At 39.4% G+C, this 18,373-nt stretch overlaps 1 protein-coding gene across 1 annotated transcript in view; it reads right to left on the bottom strand.

Annotated features, from left to right (window-relative positions):
• Window positions 1-5,068: 5,068 nt before the first annotated feature.
• The window catches only part of LOC126198747 (myrosinase 1-like), a 118,447-nt gene continuing 105,142 nt past the window's right edge, over window positions 5,069-18,373 (bottom strand). The window contains exons 9-11 of the mRNA XM_049935296.1: window positions 15,034-15,168; window positions 9,258-9,364; window positions 5,069-5,272 (exon numbers count right to left, since the gene is read on the bottom strand). Coding sequence (XP_049791253.1) covers window positions 5,146-5,272; window positions 9,258-9,364; window positions 15,034-15,168 — 369 coding nt within the window. The 3' untranslated portion in view covers window positions 5,069-5,145. The remainder of the gene's footprint in view (window positions 5,273-9,257; window positions 9,365-15,033; window positions 15,169-18,373) is intronic.

Here is an 18,373-nt window from a genome sequence, read left to right as displayed (position 1 = left end):
TCCATGCCCGAGGCAGGATTCGAACCTGCGCCCGTAGCGGTCTTGCGGTTCCAGACTGCAGCGCCTTTAACCGCACGGCCACTTCGGCCGGCCAAATGTAGCAGAACTCATCTGGATGGTTCACGCAAAGACGGCGTGAAGAACTCATGTTTTCCTAAAACAAAATTGCACAAATACTACATATTATGCAGAACTTTCTTGTATTTGAATGTCAATCACATCCAACAAACATCATTAATTGATTTGTGTGAAATGAATACTCACCTCTTATTTGCTACGTCACGATGAGAAGGTTCTATCTCTTTGAAGCTGCACTGCACATGTGTGTGACTTTCGACCATCGCCATTTTTCTTGTTTACACTGAACGCTACCTTTCGGCTGTTGCGGGGATTACCTCGGCCAACAAATGAATGTCGAGTACCGCCGAATTCAAATCTGCACAACCCTCAATATCTTCAACACACGCACCGCACAACAGGACTGAACACATGCTGACAGTGTGATGTTTGCATGATGTAATCCTCAACCACACAGATGCACTCCCTGAGCACAATTGTTTAATAAAGGTAGTACAATATCACTAATTAAAAAACAGGTAGCAAATACATTACACCATATATGGACCCTGCAGTCGATATTATCCACATGAAACTCTCATTTCCACAAATAACCTATATCTCAAAAACCAGAGCCAATTTGGAAAAAGTACAAATATACTCGGAATGAGTATCATAACAATATCCCATTCTCGTTCAAACTTCCCTGGCAACGAAAAAAAAAATTATTTTGTAGAGCTGTGTAATAGCAATAATAATTAAGTTAGAATCAGTTTAATAGGGAGATGACAGGAGTATTTTGCTGCAATGGGGATGTCGAATTATTTGCTGCTTTTTTCAGAGAGAATTATTTTTGGAATTTTCTACTTTAATCGAAATGAATGACTGCGGTGCGATTAAGAGTGTTTCACTGTTGGTTGTTAAATATACTACATGAAAGGATGTCATATTCTATTTCACAAGAGCCTTGCCAGATTTTATGTTTAATTCATCGGTAAATGGTAACATTCACCTTAAGCAAAGTTAGGCTGTAGTTAAATTTTCTATGTTGTTCCGTCTATCTCGAAGGTCCGAATGCAAGTCCTTAGTATCACCGTTAGATTACTTAAAACTGCGAGGTGACGAGAGCTTTCATGCTCCAGTGGCGTACGGTGGTCTACTGCTAGAAGAGCAGTACGTTCCTTACCATACTTTATTTGTGTTCTCCACGTACTTTGTATATTGTACTCAGTAGAAGTAAAATTTTTCTAGTGATCGCCATCATACTGTTTGAGAGTATATAATACTTAACAGAATGAGTTATCGCATTTCAGTAAACGGCTGCAGTGCGAAAGTGTTTGAGTGTTAAAAGCAAAATAAAAAGAGAACATAAAATGTAGACGGGCTCACTCATCTCTCTACACAAAGCGAACAGCACACCCTCTGCGATTCATTAGCTGCGATACAAAAGTTCATTTTTGTACTAAAAGGGCTGGTCGCCGTCCCCAGTGAAATACCGCCGAGAGCCGTGTTTATCGGCCGTTCCCCTCCATTTGTTTAATGCCGCGGGCGTGACGTATCTCGGCTGCCACATCGCTGGCCTCGGCTGCACTAGCTTTTGTTTGATAAGCTTGTTTCTCAGTTTCAGACAGAGTTCTTGGAAAAGCGTTCGCGGTTGCTGTCCCTTTTCACAGTTTTAAAAAGACAACAAAACTATTAATGATTCATTCATTCTCAGAGTTCTATATTTTCCAAAGTATTAAATGTGTAAAGGTGACAGGTGCATTAATAGAACCGTAAGCTCGCTGGGTTTTCATTGTGTCCACGAGTTGGTGTTACGAGGGCAGTGCCTTGACAAAATGACGGCTAAGTGAAAAAAGAGTTTTTGTGTGTCGGAATACGGGAGAGGTTTAACTGCTAAGCCAGCACAGCGTGTGCATTCAGAGGAAATTACGGAAAAGAACCTCTATGTAAAAACAGAATTGAGACACAACTTAGGGACAGTGGTCCCTATTAACAGAAAAGTACCGGCCGATGAAGTGCGCCGGATACGCAGTCCAAAAAAGTCAACGATCTGACCAAAACAGGAACTTGGAATACTGCAGCTAAATGTGTTGAAGATTTACCAGCGGCTGTTACATTTCAGACTGTACCGTCTGCAGCTTGGGCAACAATGAAAACCGAAATATTACGAACGGTAGTGCCTTTAATTTTGCATAAAAATTCAGGAAGCACTTGGGGATGAACATTTCGCTTCCAAGCTAGTAAGAGTGAAGAAACAACCTTCCATTTATCTAGAAAGGTTAATCACCACACTGTGAGATTGAGAGACACATCTTCGATTAGTTCACACTTATTAACGATGTTCGCCAATGGTTTATGTTTTTTGTTGAGTTTCACCAATGAAGCTTTGCGGGCCGGTTTTCTCCTGCGACTGGTACTTCTTACCTTGATATGCAGCAGCGGTTGTTGTTTTCATAATTGACTATTGATTCCGAGTATTTGATCATCTAGCATGATAGGGCATACCGTGATCGAAGCGTCGATGTTTGTTGCTCCCTAAACGACGGACTTTCTTATCCCTAAATTGAGTGTAATGGTGAAGATGATGATATGGCTCTGTTCTCTTGGCTCCATACGTTATCTGACATAACGCCTTGTGACTTATTGCTTTGGGGATACGCATTAGACCGTGTTTATATACCTCCACTGCCAAGAACACTGGAAAATCTCAGGGCACGGATCGATGCTGTCTTGATGACCGTTGGCAGGCTGTTGCTACATAAGGGTATAGTGAATCTGACAACGTGTGTTGTGTGACCAGAGGGGAATCATAACACATCTGTAGAGCGATAAATGCACACCTGGTGACTTTTCGGTTGTATTCATACGTCGCTTACATCTGGACATGTAAAACAATGGAAAATTTACAACTTTGACAATGAATGAATCATTTATAATACCTCTGTGCGTTCTTCATTGTGGATAGGTAGCAGCGTTTAAACATTACGTGCTGAAATTGCAAACGTGACAAAACACATGCTCATGCGCACGCACGCTCACGCGCAAAACCTCCATGGTCAGGGATACTTACTTAAAACTGTCATGATTCAGAATTATAATTATTTGAACATCACTTCCTGGGACACCCGTGATGTACTTTCCGGCCGCTCTGAAATGGTATGTTTACGAATTTTATTCGCCATTACGGTGTGGAATTATATTCCACCAATCATCGTTTCCAAGACTGTTAGTTCAGTAACAAAAAAGCATGTTGTCAGAATATGCGCCTCACCTCCGCAATGATTTGTGAAACATTAGTTACAGTATTTGGAATTTCAAAAAAAGCTTTAAAATTCACATATTATTTGTTGACAATATTAACTGATTTAGCAGAAAAAAATAGCAGTGCCCATAATTACCATACGATGTGAAAAAATTTATTTTCAAAGTCATACCTTTGCATAGGCTTAGTAGCGTCCTGTATTTTCTCGGACGTGGGCTGTTTTCTGAGGAGTAATACTACAGAGATCGTGTTCTCGCTTCACTTGGCGGACATCGCATAGGGTATGATCTGTTTCTACGCCATTGCAACACTTTGTGCCTCCTCAAATTTCGGTTTCTAACAACGTGACGATCTCATCGCGTTTTCATTCCACTTTTGCTAAATTACTTACCCCTTCAATATGTCGTCTGCCATATTTCACCTCTTACTAGTTATTCATAGACAGCCCAGCGTCGACCTTCCTGTAAGTTTTGTGGAATATTCTGATCTTCAATGAATTCGTTTCATTGTCGCGGAATATTTTCTTCCGATTTACCATTATATTGAATCGGAGGAACAATCGGTAGTCTAGCTGTCACTTTCGTCATTACAGTGATGTTGACTTACGTCACGTTGCGGACTTTGTGCGTAACCTAACACATTACGTAATGCCACAGTTTGAATGCCGTATGCAAAGGGATTTCACATCTAGCTGATGATGAAGTCAAATACCACTTAAATAAAGCCACATATTACGTAAGAACATCAAGAACGATTCCAACATCGCTACAAATCCTGACGGCAAAGTTATTAACTTTGAAATGCCATGTCAGAGAAATCAGGAATAGCATTAGGTAGATAATGTGGCATTGAGATAATAAATCGCTGTAACCAGAAAGCACTCGAAAAAAGGAACGAAAAATATGTAAGAGCTGAGTTAATGTAGTATGTATGAAGTTATAGTCTCAGTAAATTAAGAGTTTGAAAAATGCTGCGGACAAAGTTGTGAAGCAAGTTGCAATGGCGAACTACATCTTTTATCTATTCACGGTAAATGATGACAGCCAAAACAGTAGCACAAAAAGATTTATTAAAAATTCTTGACCACGGTTTCGGTATATATAAATATACCTTCAACAGAAGTAAAATACACTAAAATCACATCCTGCAATGGAGATTAATAAAACAATTGTGCCAAAGGCGTCGTCAGTAGTTAAAACATCATCTCCACTTATACAACATAATTATGGACAGAGGGTCGATGCGAACACACTTTACCATCAGTACTCCGCATATGTTTTAACTACTGACGACGCCTTTGGCACAATTGTTTTATTAATCTCCATTTCAGGATGTGATTTTAGTGTATTTTACTTCTGATGAAGGTATATTTACATATACCGAAACCGTGGCCAAGAATTTTTAATAAATCTTCATCCTGCAACTGTTTTGGCTGTCATTATTTACCGTGAAGAATTTCAACAGTTGCTGTTTGAGCCATGTTTAAAATCTTTTAACTATACCAAAAGTTGAATTCTGCAGATATGTATTACTGTTTTGAAGATGATTTATGAAACAGCTAGCCACATACAAAGAAACATATACGTTTTTTTTACAAAAACGTAAGAGAATCAACTCACCCTCTAATGATTTAATAAAAAATAATAGATAATGGATGACAGGATATTTCGCATTATGCTGATGCTTCTGTTAGCTAGGATTGTATACGAATAAAGTGAATTTATGTCAAGAAATAAAATCAGAATATATCAGTAGTTTCTTCGAATATTTATTATGCAGATGGCAGGTGACACAACACAGGGTTGATGTTACAACATCAACGGCTACTGGAAGTACTCCTCAGGGACAGTCCTGTTTCTGTAAATGTCTCCCATAAAACTCGCCGACGCCTTGGGGGTCCTCGTCCGGTCTGTGCTGTTGAAGTCCACCTGGTAGAGGCCAAACCTCACCCTATAAACAACCAAAGATGGCAACATTTAAAAAAAAAAAAAGAGTACATAACAGTGGACTCTATGCTGATGGCACAGAATAAAAGTCAACTAACTGACAGACAATATCACGGATACACTGGTATTAACGTATTTATGTATAAAGTTCTTAGAAGCGTTTACAGTCATCGAGGTTCCGACAAGGGAAGTCGGAAAATTCTAACTCTGAAAACCAAATTAAATTGCTTTAAAATACAAAGAAGTATCTATTCTAACACCAACAATTTTCATTTATGATTAAAACTCTGCTTTTGTGTGTAATCCATGTCTGAAATTTAACGAATAAAAAATGTACAGAAGGACATGCGGTGAAATCGACGAGTTCGATCATCAGGTCTACAAGATTCGTAGGTTCATTAATGAGCTATTATTTGAACAGGTAATACATGAAGTAATGCCACAGTCATATTGACTACGTTGTACGTTCACCCTTTACTCGTTGTCGAAAACAACGGAGTTTCAAAAAAATCAATAAAACACAACGAAATGGAACACCTAAGGCGGTGATCCCGATGATTTTTATACGTAACTGTTTCACTACTGACACACCGGAAATGACGTAGCATGTTCTCATGTAACGACTGCCAATCGTGCATCGTGTTGTTGAAGTTTAAAGCATTAGTTATCAACAGGACAATGAAATTATCAAATCCAATGTGATTGACGTAAAGGGTGACAGTTATTGATCTATTTGGGAAAATCCGTAAATTAGTTACAAATAACGGCGTGCACACACTTTGTACAACATGTAAACGTCACTACAGACATTCTGATTCAGGTTATGACATGTTCGATATGAGTGGCCTCCAATATGGCGGCCAATCGGGCCCCATTCCAGTGGTCTCTGGGTACCCCAGAGGCTCCTCCAGGTCCCCAAAGTGCCCAACCGGGACATCACTCTCCTGCTTCAAATGGTCGAGGTACGTCTTGCATGAACCACATCTTGTCGAAATCAGGGTCACTTTGAATAATGAGGATGAAATCGTCTTCCAAACCGTTCACGTACCGTTCGACAGTCACTGTGGCATAAAGGAATATCGCACAGACCATTCCGTGACTTGTTACTACACACCACATAGTCACCCGTCGAGGGTGAAGAAACTTATGTATCGCGAAATGCGGATTCTCAGCCCCCCAAATGCACCAATTTTGCTTATTGACGACCACATCCAAGTGAACAGTATTCACATCAAAGTCCTCTTCGTCAATTCTGTGGACAATGTTGGTGAAACACAACCGCTCTCCCATGGTCCTGGGGCTTAATGGCTGACGGGTTTGAATTTCGTATGGGAAGAGATGGAGGTCTTCAACAACAATTTGTCGTAGAGTCTCCCGGTTGATTAGCACATGTTGTGCAGCGCGTCTGATAGATTTCTCCTGGTCTGAAACACAGCGCGTGTCTTCTACATGTTTTCAGGCGTTTTCACCCTTTTTGGACGACCGACATTGCCAACACTGTTATCATGAACAATACCCGTTCTCTCAAATTTACGAATCAAATGCTTGATTGTTAGCACTCTTGGACCTGTTGCCTCCGGCTTGAACTCGGTAGCAAATTTCCTTTGAGCCGCATTGGGCTGTTATTGCTCCCATAGTAGGCCTTCACATGCACTATACGCTCAGGCACGCTGTACAGTGACATTTCTACGGGCAGATGGCTGACAACAACAAATAGCATTCGCATGCTCATAATAATTCCCGTCATGCACTGCGGCCAGCCGTGAGTTTGAACGACCTAAGGTAAACCGTTTAGAAGTTTTGGCGATTCCGTATCATATAATTCACTGTCACTCTGTATGTGCTTCACATTCAAAGCAGAGCAGTCAACGTGTCTGTCTTACAGAGAATCCGGGTTCCAGTTCCGATTTATTTGCTTGGTGGGCTGACTGCACTTTGACTCGAGAGGTCAAGTGAGGGGCTTCCTGAATAGGAAACAGCGGTTTCTAAGTCCGCATGCCGACAGGGACAGCTTTGTGAAGATTCCTTGTCCTTTCCCACAGCATTCGATGGAGTTCAATTTCTGATAACATTGAATTCTGAATTTCGTTTTGGTCTTCCCAGTTTGATGGCTTTCTGGGGTGATCACGAAAAAAAAATTAGTAGAAGTGCTGTTGAGTGGAGGGAAACAAAGAAAATTAATTTTGAAATATTAAGAGTGCCGATGCTCGACTTTAAAACTAGACAAAACAGATTAATGAAGGCGTCGTCAGTGTGGTTCTGAAAGTGTGTTACTGTGCGATGAAGAAATATTGACGCATTAGCTATGAGAGAGGGAGACAGTTGGTACAATCTGTAGATTCACGCAGAGCTTAGATGCGAAGAGAGATTAAAGGTCTGAGTAAGTTGGTCGGTGGGACATTGAAATGGTTTTGCGGTATCGGTAGTGGATATACGAAAAAACTGAGATATCTTTTCTCATGCTTCATATGGAGTGACATTCATTTGTAAAAATTCGGAATTGGATCAACAGCAGTTCATGGAAGAAATTACAATTGTTCAAGCAGCGAGTAAAGTTTAGCGACATTTATGGCTGAAATTAGACGTTCCTAAGAGAACAGAAGTATCTCTTCCAGCAGCCATGTATAAGTCATTACAGTGAGATATTTACTATGCAATACCACCATAGCGAGCTATAGCTTAAAATTTAGCAGTTTCATCATTCACTGATGCTTAAAGGCCTCCGTACATTACGGTATGGAATGTAGCCTTGGAAGGATGTGAAAAGATGACGAGAATAAGTATCAACAAGCAGAAAAATTAAGGATCTTAATCATTGTGAAGATACAGAAGAAAGTTTAAAATTAGGTGGGTACATCGAATAACTAGTAAGGAGATACTTAATCGAATTGCGAAACAAAAAAAAGCGACACGAATTGACTTAATGAATAGGTCGGTTGATAGGACACTCCTGAGGCATCGGGGAATCGACAGTTTGGTATTTGGAAGTGTCGAGATTAATATTTCAGTGTATGTGTGTGTGTGTGTGTGTGTGTGTGTGTGTGTGTGTGTGTGTGTGTGTGTTTGCGGGGCTCTAAAGTATTCAAGAGCAAGGTTAGATGCACCGTTCGGAACTTACAAATGGCCACATCTGAAGCCAGCTTTCTCGTTTGCCACAGTAAGAACTAAGATTTTCGATCCTTGCGATTAGAAAATACATCACAAGCAGAAAAGCCAGCACAATAAGTCATTTGCAAGTAATGAATGGAATTTTTGAAGGGAGCTACTGTATTTATGTCCCTAGCGCCAGAGATTGTAAACACGTCAACATTTTTTCTGATATGGGTATATAAATACGTCAATATAACACTACACACACACATACACATACAGACACACACACACACACACACACACACACACACACACACACACACACACACACAGTGTGTAACGGGTATCAGTGCAGATTTTTTGTAACCCTTTCCCTATTATGTACATACATTTGTGTGTTGCTTGTCTTTTGCCTGCAACGAACAGTCTTCCCACAAACACGTCACATACCTTACAACGTGATGTTTCCTGCACAACAGTAGTTGCACCACTAAGTGGACCATGCCTGCTGCAATAGACAAACCCATTTGTGTCCACGCATCTACACTTCAACAGGTGACCAGTTCCTTAGAGGAAAATAAGCATTAGTGGCTTGCTCTTGTCACAGGTACTTGGAGGTACTATCCAACCAAAAAAACTTGCAATAATTACAACTATTAGTCAGCAAATGACGTAAATACTGATGTAATATGGTTCAGTATGCCGATCCCAGACACCAATAGAAATATCTGTACTTATACCCATTACACTCTCTATGCGTCAACAACATGCATACGACAGCAGGTCCAAAAGCAACAACGAATTCCAAATGGTTTTCAAAGCAGGACCAGAGTACCTGAACGTCGAACTTTGAGAGGTTCCTCATGAGTAAACAGAGGGAAACGTATGTGACTTACGCATATCCAGAAGCCCATTCTAAGTTGTCGATGATGCTCCACGCCATGTAACCAAAGACATTCACTCCATCTTCGTTGGCAGCTTTAAGCATTTCAGCCAGGTAACTCTGAAACAAAGACAGTGAAATATTTCCAACAATTGTGCAAAATCCGGAGACAGACTGTGAAGTAGACTCTCCATCACGATACACGCCTTTAAAACGAGTATTTGCCATTTAGAAAGACAGGGACGCGTTGGTACCTAGTATGAAACATTAGTCACTTTATCTTATGCGCTTTATAAGCAGCTGAGAATTAATGGAAGTTGTTTGACGACCACTGACTCAGAAAGGTAGTTTGGTGGATGTGTTAATTACAAAAAAACGTGACGAATAGTTAATGTCTTAAATATGGTTGTCGTCCATGAAATAATAATTAACACATAATTTTTCTGTTTGAACCTTTCTTTCCGGATCATTAACTATTTCTTGTAATTCCCTCAAACGGTGCTGTATCGTACCTTCGGATACATAAATTCGAATAAGCTTCTCAATCAAGGCAGAATTTGATTTAGATGCAAAATATAAAGTTACTGATACACATATAAATGTATTAAAATATTGATGTTTTGAAAATTGTCCACTCGCAGCAGAATTTCATATGTGGTAGTTGCTTTTTACAAGTTCGTGTGAGAATGTTATTCATCTCTGTATATAAAACGCTATTTCCTAACTGACTGACCAACTGCCTGACTTCATATCAGGCGATGGTGTGGATCTTTTACTGCATGCGTCGTTTAAGGAGAGATTTGTCGAAATTACAACCCCAAGAGGTGTGAAATAACGGATGAAGGGCTTTTTTTGCAAAATGTTGCTATTGAGGCAATTTTGAAGTTAGACTTAAGAAAATTGCTATTTGGTTTCTTGGTGGTGAGAAGTAAAGAAATATATCCTTCAGTATTATTGGAAATTAAACCCTGTGGGGATGAATTCTGGGTGAAAGTCTTTCTTGAAAATATAACATTATTGAAGAAAGACTTAATTATTTGCAAATCTACATGTATGAACATTGGTATTTGACTTCTCGGTTACAAATAAAAAAGACGTGTTTGCGTTTTTTTGGAAGTAGAACCACTATGGGGGTAAAATGGGGGATGAAAACTTTTAAGGGAATATTTCATTGTGCAAGTATTTTTGAAGCTAAATCTATGAAAATTTGTATGACTTCTCTGTTAGAAATAAAACATGCACATGTCACTGTTTTTGGAAATTAAACTCCTACGAGGTTAAAGTAAGAGATGAAATGTTTTACAAAAATATTTCGTTGCAAAACCGTGTTTAAAGCTGTATCTTTGAAAATTGGTGTTTGGCTTCTCAGTCAGAGATAAAATACGTGGTTCAATGTTTTAGAAAATTCAACTCCTAAGGCGGTGAAATAGGGTCAGACTGATTCTCTGACTCCTCACTGCCCAGCCCAAGCCGATATGGATAGAAACTTGAAGTTTGGAAGAGAGCGTGGCTCTTATATTGTAGGTGTTTCAGGAATGATTGTCCGAAATTCCATTCCTAAGGGGGTGAAATTGGGGATGAAAGGCTTTTTGAAGTATGTCGAAAATAAAGGAATTTTGAAGCTAGAACTACAAAAACTGCAATTTGGCTTTTCAATCAGACAATAAAAAATATATGTTCCAGCATTTTTGGGAATTCAACGAAGCATACACCTATGATAGTTCGTATTTGTCTTCTCGGTTATAAATAGAAAAATATATATTTCAGTGTTTCTGGAAATTGAACCCCTAAGGTTTAAGAAATTATTTCGTTACCTAAAAAAGTTTAAAAGTATTTTATGAAAATTGATATTTCACTTTTCAGTTAGATATAAAGAAATGTTTGTTAGGGGATGGAAGTTGCTATGGAGATGTCTGCACAATAACACCAAAGACATGATTAACAAACATTTTAGATTCGAGGTACCAGAATCTCTTTTTGGTCAGAAGTACATTCGGAAAAGACCATACTTATATGACCTTCATTAGCGAGAAAACGTACAAGGCACTGAAATTTATCAACAACATAAAAATTACATTAAATGAAAACAAAGAAAAATCTCTGCAGGACCGTACAGTTCACTCGAGCAAAGCAGTGGGCGTTAAGATAAACTTGTGTATTTTAAATTTATCAGTATTTCACTGATGATGTTTTCTTTGTCCTATTACTAATAATTATTTTGTGTTATTAATAATTCTGCTGCTCTTATTCTCGTACAGATCAACAGCTAATAATCTCTGTTCTCTTCGTTCATACCTAGATCGTTCACATAGTTCGAAACAGAAACCTTTGCAAATATGCCGAATTATTGTAATTTTCTTGTTGCCGATGGGCATGGTTTCATGCGGCACTTTTTTTCGTCATTCTCTGTTCCATTAAATTCAAATGTGGAGCAATTCCACAAATACGACGTCAGAAAAATACAATGTTATTATTAAATTTCAAAACAAATGGAAATAATTAAGGGAGGAAGCTTTTACACGAATTTTAAACAGTAAGAGGAAGTTATGGACACAAAGAAAACGACTGAATGTACAGTTGACACATAGCAATTTTAGGAAAAGAAAAATAGAAAGTAAGTGAAAACGAGTAGATATAGGCGTCATTTAGCAGGAAACTGGACTAGTTCAACGTCATATAAGGGTTAGAGTAGTATACTCTGAATGATAGACATCTTAAATGAGATGAAAACAAGTGAAATAATAATTATAAAACAATCTTAACAATGCGTTGTCCTCTAACAAAATATGAATAGTATAGATAAATTAATTCATGGCCGACAAGAAATACTTTCAAAGGCACAGAGCTTGGAAACTTAAAAAGATTTTAAACCAACAGAGGTAGGAGAAATCAAAATATACTCGATGGAAACAATAGTTATTAATTATGTAGGGAAATAGCTTATTTTCTCCACGTAACATAAATTGATTTTACTTGATGTATTCTTTTTTCATTTACTTTGACTCCCCTTAAGAAGACTGGTGGACAATTTCTTATTTCATAATTCGGTCCAAGCTACAATGGTCATGGGTATCTTTACAAAAAAATAAAAAAAATAAAAAAATTAAAAAAAATCTAGCAATGTTCCCATGCGGATTATACTGGAGTCGCAACAACACTTGCTTATATCTGAAACACGAATATTCAAGCTTTGAATGACTGGCAATACAAATATGACAGAAAAAGCTGGTGAGAAAGTGGTATGATATCCTGCTATAGAAACCCCAAAAGGAAAAGCTAACAATACTCTGACGAAAGGATTAAGCGGAGTATTCCTCATTTAGACCCCCATCCCCAGATTAGGCCTAAAGCACTTCGAAACAATTAATAGAAAACTATATTTTCCGCCGTAAAAATTATTTTCATCTACTCTGGGTCTGCCTCATCGCCTTTCCATCACATTAGTTTATGTGTCTTTCTGTGTCTAAAGCAAACAGCAGGTAGAGAGTGGGCAATAGCAAAACTGATGAATAGACACGAACTGCAAACAGAAAGGAAGAGTAAACGAAACCCACATTAGGTGAGCATCAGGACGACTTTTGTTTTAAGCATATTGAGAAAAGTAGCCGATGCTGTAAAAATTTCGACGAAGAATATCAACACAGATGTTGTTTCCAAGTTTGTTGATCTGTGGTCTCCATTCAGTGAATAGGTAAGAGAGGATGGAACAGCGTCCATGAAGCGGCCATGTCCACATAATAAACATAAATAATGTGTGCCTCTTCAGGTCTATTATTATATTAGACTTATGAAATGAATTGTTCACCTTCTTTCACTGGGTGACAGCTAGTGTAACTGTACACAAACACACACACACACACACACACACACACACACACACACACACGCACACATACACACACAAAGAGTTTAGCACAAGTACACTAAATATCCCATTTACGCTACATACTATTTTCCAGAGGCATACTGTCAACAATAGTGCATTACTTGTAACGTGTAGATGTCCTTTTGATTTTTGCAAGTTATCGATGTGCATGTCAGAAAGAGAGAGTAAGTTATGTTGCCGTTAAACAAAATCTGGTCTCGTTGTGGCACAGTCTTTGTCTCTGCTGAGTCTGATACATTCTTAGTTGAAGTGGAAAAGGTGATGAACCTGTTCAGCAGTCCTGTGTTGACTTGTGGTTGGATGTGTTAGATGAACAGTTAATGTAAAGGACAGCAAGAATGAATATGATGCGTATATCGGAGACCGAAAAGAATATAAATCTTGAAGAATGCTATTTTCTTGAACAGAAGAAGTATGAGGTAAGACTGCAGAACTGTGCGCATGGTTTGTCGAAATGATTATTGCCAATTAGTTAACTTGCTCAGAGCTGAGGGAAAGACTACCCCACAACCCTGAGTCATGCAGTAGGATATCGACTGACTGAGCTGTTTGGTTTTTATAGAAATTCACTGTTAACATTGTACCTTTATAAAATCTTTATTCATTTTGTTAAGCATAGTATTGTACAGACGAACGTTATGTGTGACGATCATGCGAAATTTTGTTCTGCCTTTTTGAACACATACTTCATTCCACAGTCGTTGCCTTGGAATATAATTTCATAGGAATACTCGTTTTCCCCATTCCACTGTTGAAAGAAGGTTTATTATTACGCATTATCACACTGGACCATACGGTATGTAACAGTTTGAATTTAGTTCGGAAATTTTATTTAAAAAAGAAATCTAGCTTAGCCGCTGCGTGCTTGATGTTTTCTGTTACGCTTTCGAGAAACCTGCAACAATGTTGTTAGGACGCGAGGTGAGTGGTTAATTTCATAGGGCCAGATAATTGTTTTACTTCAGTTTTGTATCTAATATAAAAACATGCTGTATTCAGACCAGTTACAGTTCACTTCAAATTAGGTTCTGTTTAGTCAAACGTTAGCATACGAGTTTAAATTGGATCACAGTTTGTGGGTATACAGTTTTCGTAATATGTAGATTTATTTACAGAGTGGGAAGTAAATTGGAATGAATTTCATACAGAAACAAATAGTGTGCGCATATAGTGTGCGGCTTTAACATTAGGACCTTTTCTTTCAGCATAATTCATCCTTTATTTTTTTGTAGTACACAGCCAGATAGTGTTGGATATCTCGAATGCAAAAAATACCGCTGCGCTAATTTTACTAATGTAGAACTTCTTTTTCCGAAAATTCATTCTGTGTTCAATTTGTGAAATTTTGTGTCGAGTGACAATTATCCATTACTTTTTCACATAAACAGTTGGATGATAGTACTGGTTTTGCGTAGATTTCACTCATTGTTGAATATTTGCAAGACGATAGTACACTTTTAGTTCTCTTGTACCGTCGCTCATTTTTTGTGTTTGCATCTTTACTACTTAACTAGCTTAATTTGTATCCCGATACAATTTTTTGCCATAAGAAACCAGGAGGTTAGATTCATGAAATGGTCAGTCGGAACTAGTGCTAGTCTCTTGAAATAATTCGATACAGATTAATATGGTTCAAATGGCTTTAAGTACTATGGGGCTTAACATCTGAGGGCATCAGTACCCTAGACTTAGAATACTTAAACCTAACTAACCTAAGGACATCACACACATCCATGGCCGAGGCAGGATTCGAACCTGTGACCGTAGCAGCAGCGAAATTGCAGACCGAAGTGCCTAGAACCACTCGTCCATAGCGGCCGGCTATACTGGTTAATGCACCTGTTGCTGAGATAAATGGATGTTGACACACATTTAACAGAAAATTCAGGTGGTATGTACTCACTCCATAGTAGCTGATGCGCCCTTGGTCATCGAGTTCTCCGGTGTCGGTGTAACCATTCTCCGTTACAATGATGGGATATCCCTCGTACTCTGTGGCCACCCAGTTCAGCAACTTCCGAAATCCCCATGGTACCACCTGTTATCAGTAAAATAATACCAAATGCAGAAGAGGAGCAGTAATAAAAATTAATTATTTATGGTGTTCAGACAGTGATATGAATATTGTTCAAACAGTCTGACGCACGTTAAAATAGAAATTTCAAAAACAAACACAGCATCAGAAAATTAAATATTCCGTTATTTACTATCACTAGTAAAGTGCCTTAGTGCAGTTGTATCAGAATAGACATAGTAGAAAACCTGAGATACGCGACGTTTCAGGTAGACAGATGGAAGATGTCACTAGATGTAGCTGTAGATAAATAGGCCGCCAGAAAGAAGCGCTTGAGGCAAGAGGAGCAGCATGTGTGCTGAGAATCGTATGTAAATGCTGAGTATTTGGTTGAGCTCTGTGTAGCTGGCAAGTTCCCGTGATATGGCTGGGCCAGATACTTCAGACCTGCTGCTCGACCCGGCTACAGCAGCGAGTGGAGGGCCTTTCGACGTGTTACAGAGGCTCTGCGACTTGGAAATTCCGAAATGGTAGGGGGAGAGTGGGCCACTGCTTTCTTGAGTAAGTTAGGCAAGATGTCCCAGAAACTGAATATGTTACAATGCAAACCTAATGAATTCACTGGACACACCAAAACTATTTATAGACATGCTACAAAAATTCTAAAGGCTGTGTCGGATTCGTGAGAATGAGATGAGCTCATTAAGATTATTACCATGTGTATAAAATTATTACTAACGAAATTGTTAACATTGATGTACACGAGAAATTTGTGTTAAAACCAATAAAAAACAATAAAGACACCATAAGTGGCCCTGTTTGTCAGCTAGGGTATGACCATACGCCTGTTATTGTAAAACAAAAAACTTTCAAATAGAATTACCATTTATAAATAATTTATTGAATAAGTTAACCAGCGTTCCACAAAGAATTATTGCCAGCATGAGAGAGTTATTCAAAAATGGTTCAAATGGTTCTGAGCACTATGCGACTTAACTTCTCAGGTCATCAGTCGCCTAGAACTTAGAACTAATTAAACCTAACTAACCTAAGGACATCACACACATCCATGCCCGAGGCGGGATTCGAACCTGCGACCGTAGCAGTCGCTCGGTTCCAGACTGTAGTGCCAAGAACCGCACGGCCACTCTGGCCGGCTGAGAGAGTTGGTTCAAATGGTTCAAATGGCTCTGAGCACTATGGGACTCAACTGCTGAGGTCATCAGTCCCCTAGAACTTAGAACTACTTAAACCTAACTAACCTAAGGACAAAACACACATCCATGCCCGAGGCAGGATTCGAACCTGCGACCGTAGCGGTCGCGCGGTTCCAGACTGTAGCGCCAGAACCGCTCGGCCACCAGCGGCCGGCTGAGAGAGTTGTTCCATTATCTTACAATCAATCAGCTTATTTAATGACACGTGGTAGCTTAATATACTTTTTGACAGTTGCTTAGGAACAACTGACACCTGCTAACGAACGTAAGCTAGTTGCTAAAAGATAAGCGACCACTGCTACGGAACACCCGATTAATGACAGTAAAAGGAAATGTAGAGGTTCGGACGTGTTAACTGCGGCGAAGCCTGTCCACATAAGCTCAGTATACATTCGATACATCATGTAGTTCGGTGTTTGACGAAGGTTGTTGTGGAACCGATTAGCGTGACATTCCGGATGGTATAGCAACATGTCTGTAAAACATCATTTGAGTGCTCACGGTCGTGGAAGAACAACTGGACCGTTCCAAGCCAGTCAGAGTGTCACTTCTGTGGTAATGGATGCGTCTGAAAATATCATCTCACGATTAAAAAAGGCCACTGAACTTGGAAGTGCTATACGAAAGCATGCAGGTGGTCGTAGATGGACCACCATACTGCAAAGAGTATCTGTATGACCCCTAGTAGCGAAAGGGAACAGGTATCTCACACCTAGGTAGATCGCTGCAGACTTTGCAACCGCTGCCGGTAAACCTGTTTGTGCCAAAGCTATTTCATGGCTATTGAATCAGACTGGTTAGCATGACCAGAAGGCTGTTAAAAGCATCCCACTTCAACCATGCCGTCGTCGAGAAATAATTCGTTAGTTTATGGAGCACGTTGGTTTTGGTTATCTACAGTGGTCCAGAGTGATGTTCTCCGACGAATCCTGCTTCATTGTGGCAAGTGATACTCGCCACCAGTTCGTGTGGAGACAGAGAGAAACATGTTAGACACAACAGAAAGTTCATGAACCCCACTGACATGGCTTAGGTGTTATCGTGTGGACAGGCATAACGCACAATGGAAAAACACCGCTTCATATCGTTGCGCGAAGTAACGTGATGGAAAAGCGGTACTGCAGGATGACTATTATGGATCACGTCCGTCTTTATAGGGGTGCTGTATGTCCAGGCTTCCTCTTTATGGACGACAACGCTCTATCAAACAGAATTGATAAAGTGTCGGGTGCTCTGGAAACAATGAAGATATAGAACGGATGCATTGCCTGCATACTCCCCGGACGTAAACTCTATTGAATATGCCTGGTATGCTTTCAGTACGTCCTTCTCAACGGACACTCCCGACCCGATCCGGGAAAGAACTCAAAACCACCTTGAGACAGAAGGGGACAATACGCTCCAAATACTCCTCAACAGTTTGGTAGCTAGCACGAATAACAGGTGCAAAATGTGTGTTAGTATCCGAGAAAGTCATACCCTTTACTGAGAGTCCGATATTAGGCGTTATGTTGGGAGTCTGATCTGTTTCAAACAGGAACGTTATTTATGTTGGTTATCCTGTTGTCCCATGTGGTGAAATCTGTAATATTTTCCGTTACAAATATACCATTACACCTAGATTACACATATAATTTGTTTAATGTCGTGCATCATTACCTTAGATTATTCCTGTCCAACGATATCTCTGTTCCTTAGCAGCTGTCAAGCAGCGTATATCCAGTATCGTTACTTGACTAACGTAGAATTGCACTATTGTAGTCAGTCACGTTTTCCTGTTGATTAGTTTTACTCCATTTCCGTTTGTTCCGTGTAAAATTGCATAAAGTCTGTTCGTATTGGTACAGTGAAAATTAAGTAATGTGGTATGACGTTTTTAATAAGCCAAAATTAATTGTCATAATATGTCGAATCCTGCAAACTGTGGTCGAGTTGTAAGTTGCTGTATAGCATAACGTAATGTTCGCATGACGAGATTTGTGAATAGGCAGGCTGAGCAGAGCTCAGGGACT

The sequence above is a fragment of the Schistocerca nitens genome, chromosome 8, assembly GCF_023898315.1.
Source record: "Schistocerca nitens isolate TAMUIC-IGC-003100 chromosome 8, iqSchNite1.1, whole genome shotgun sequence".
Classification (NCBI taxonomy): Eukaryota; Metazoa; Arthropoda; class Insecta; order Orthoptera; family Acrididae; genus Schistocerca; species Schistocerca nitens.
Note: the sequence above shows the minus strand (reverse complement) of the source record. Positions and strands in the feature narration are given on the sequence as shown.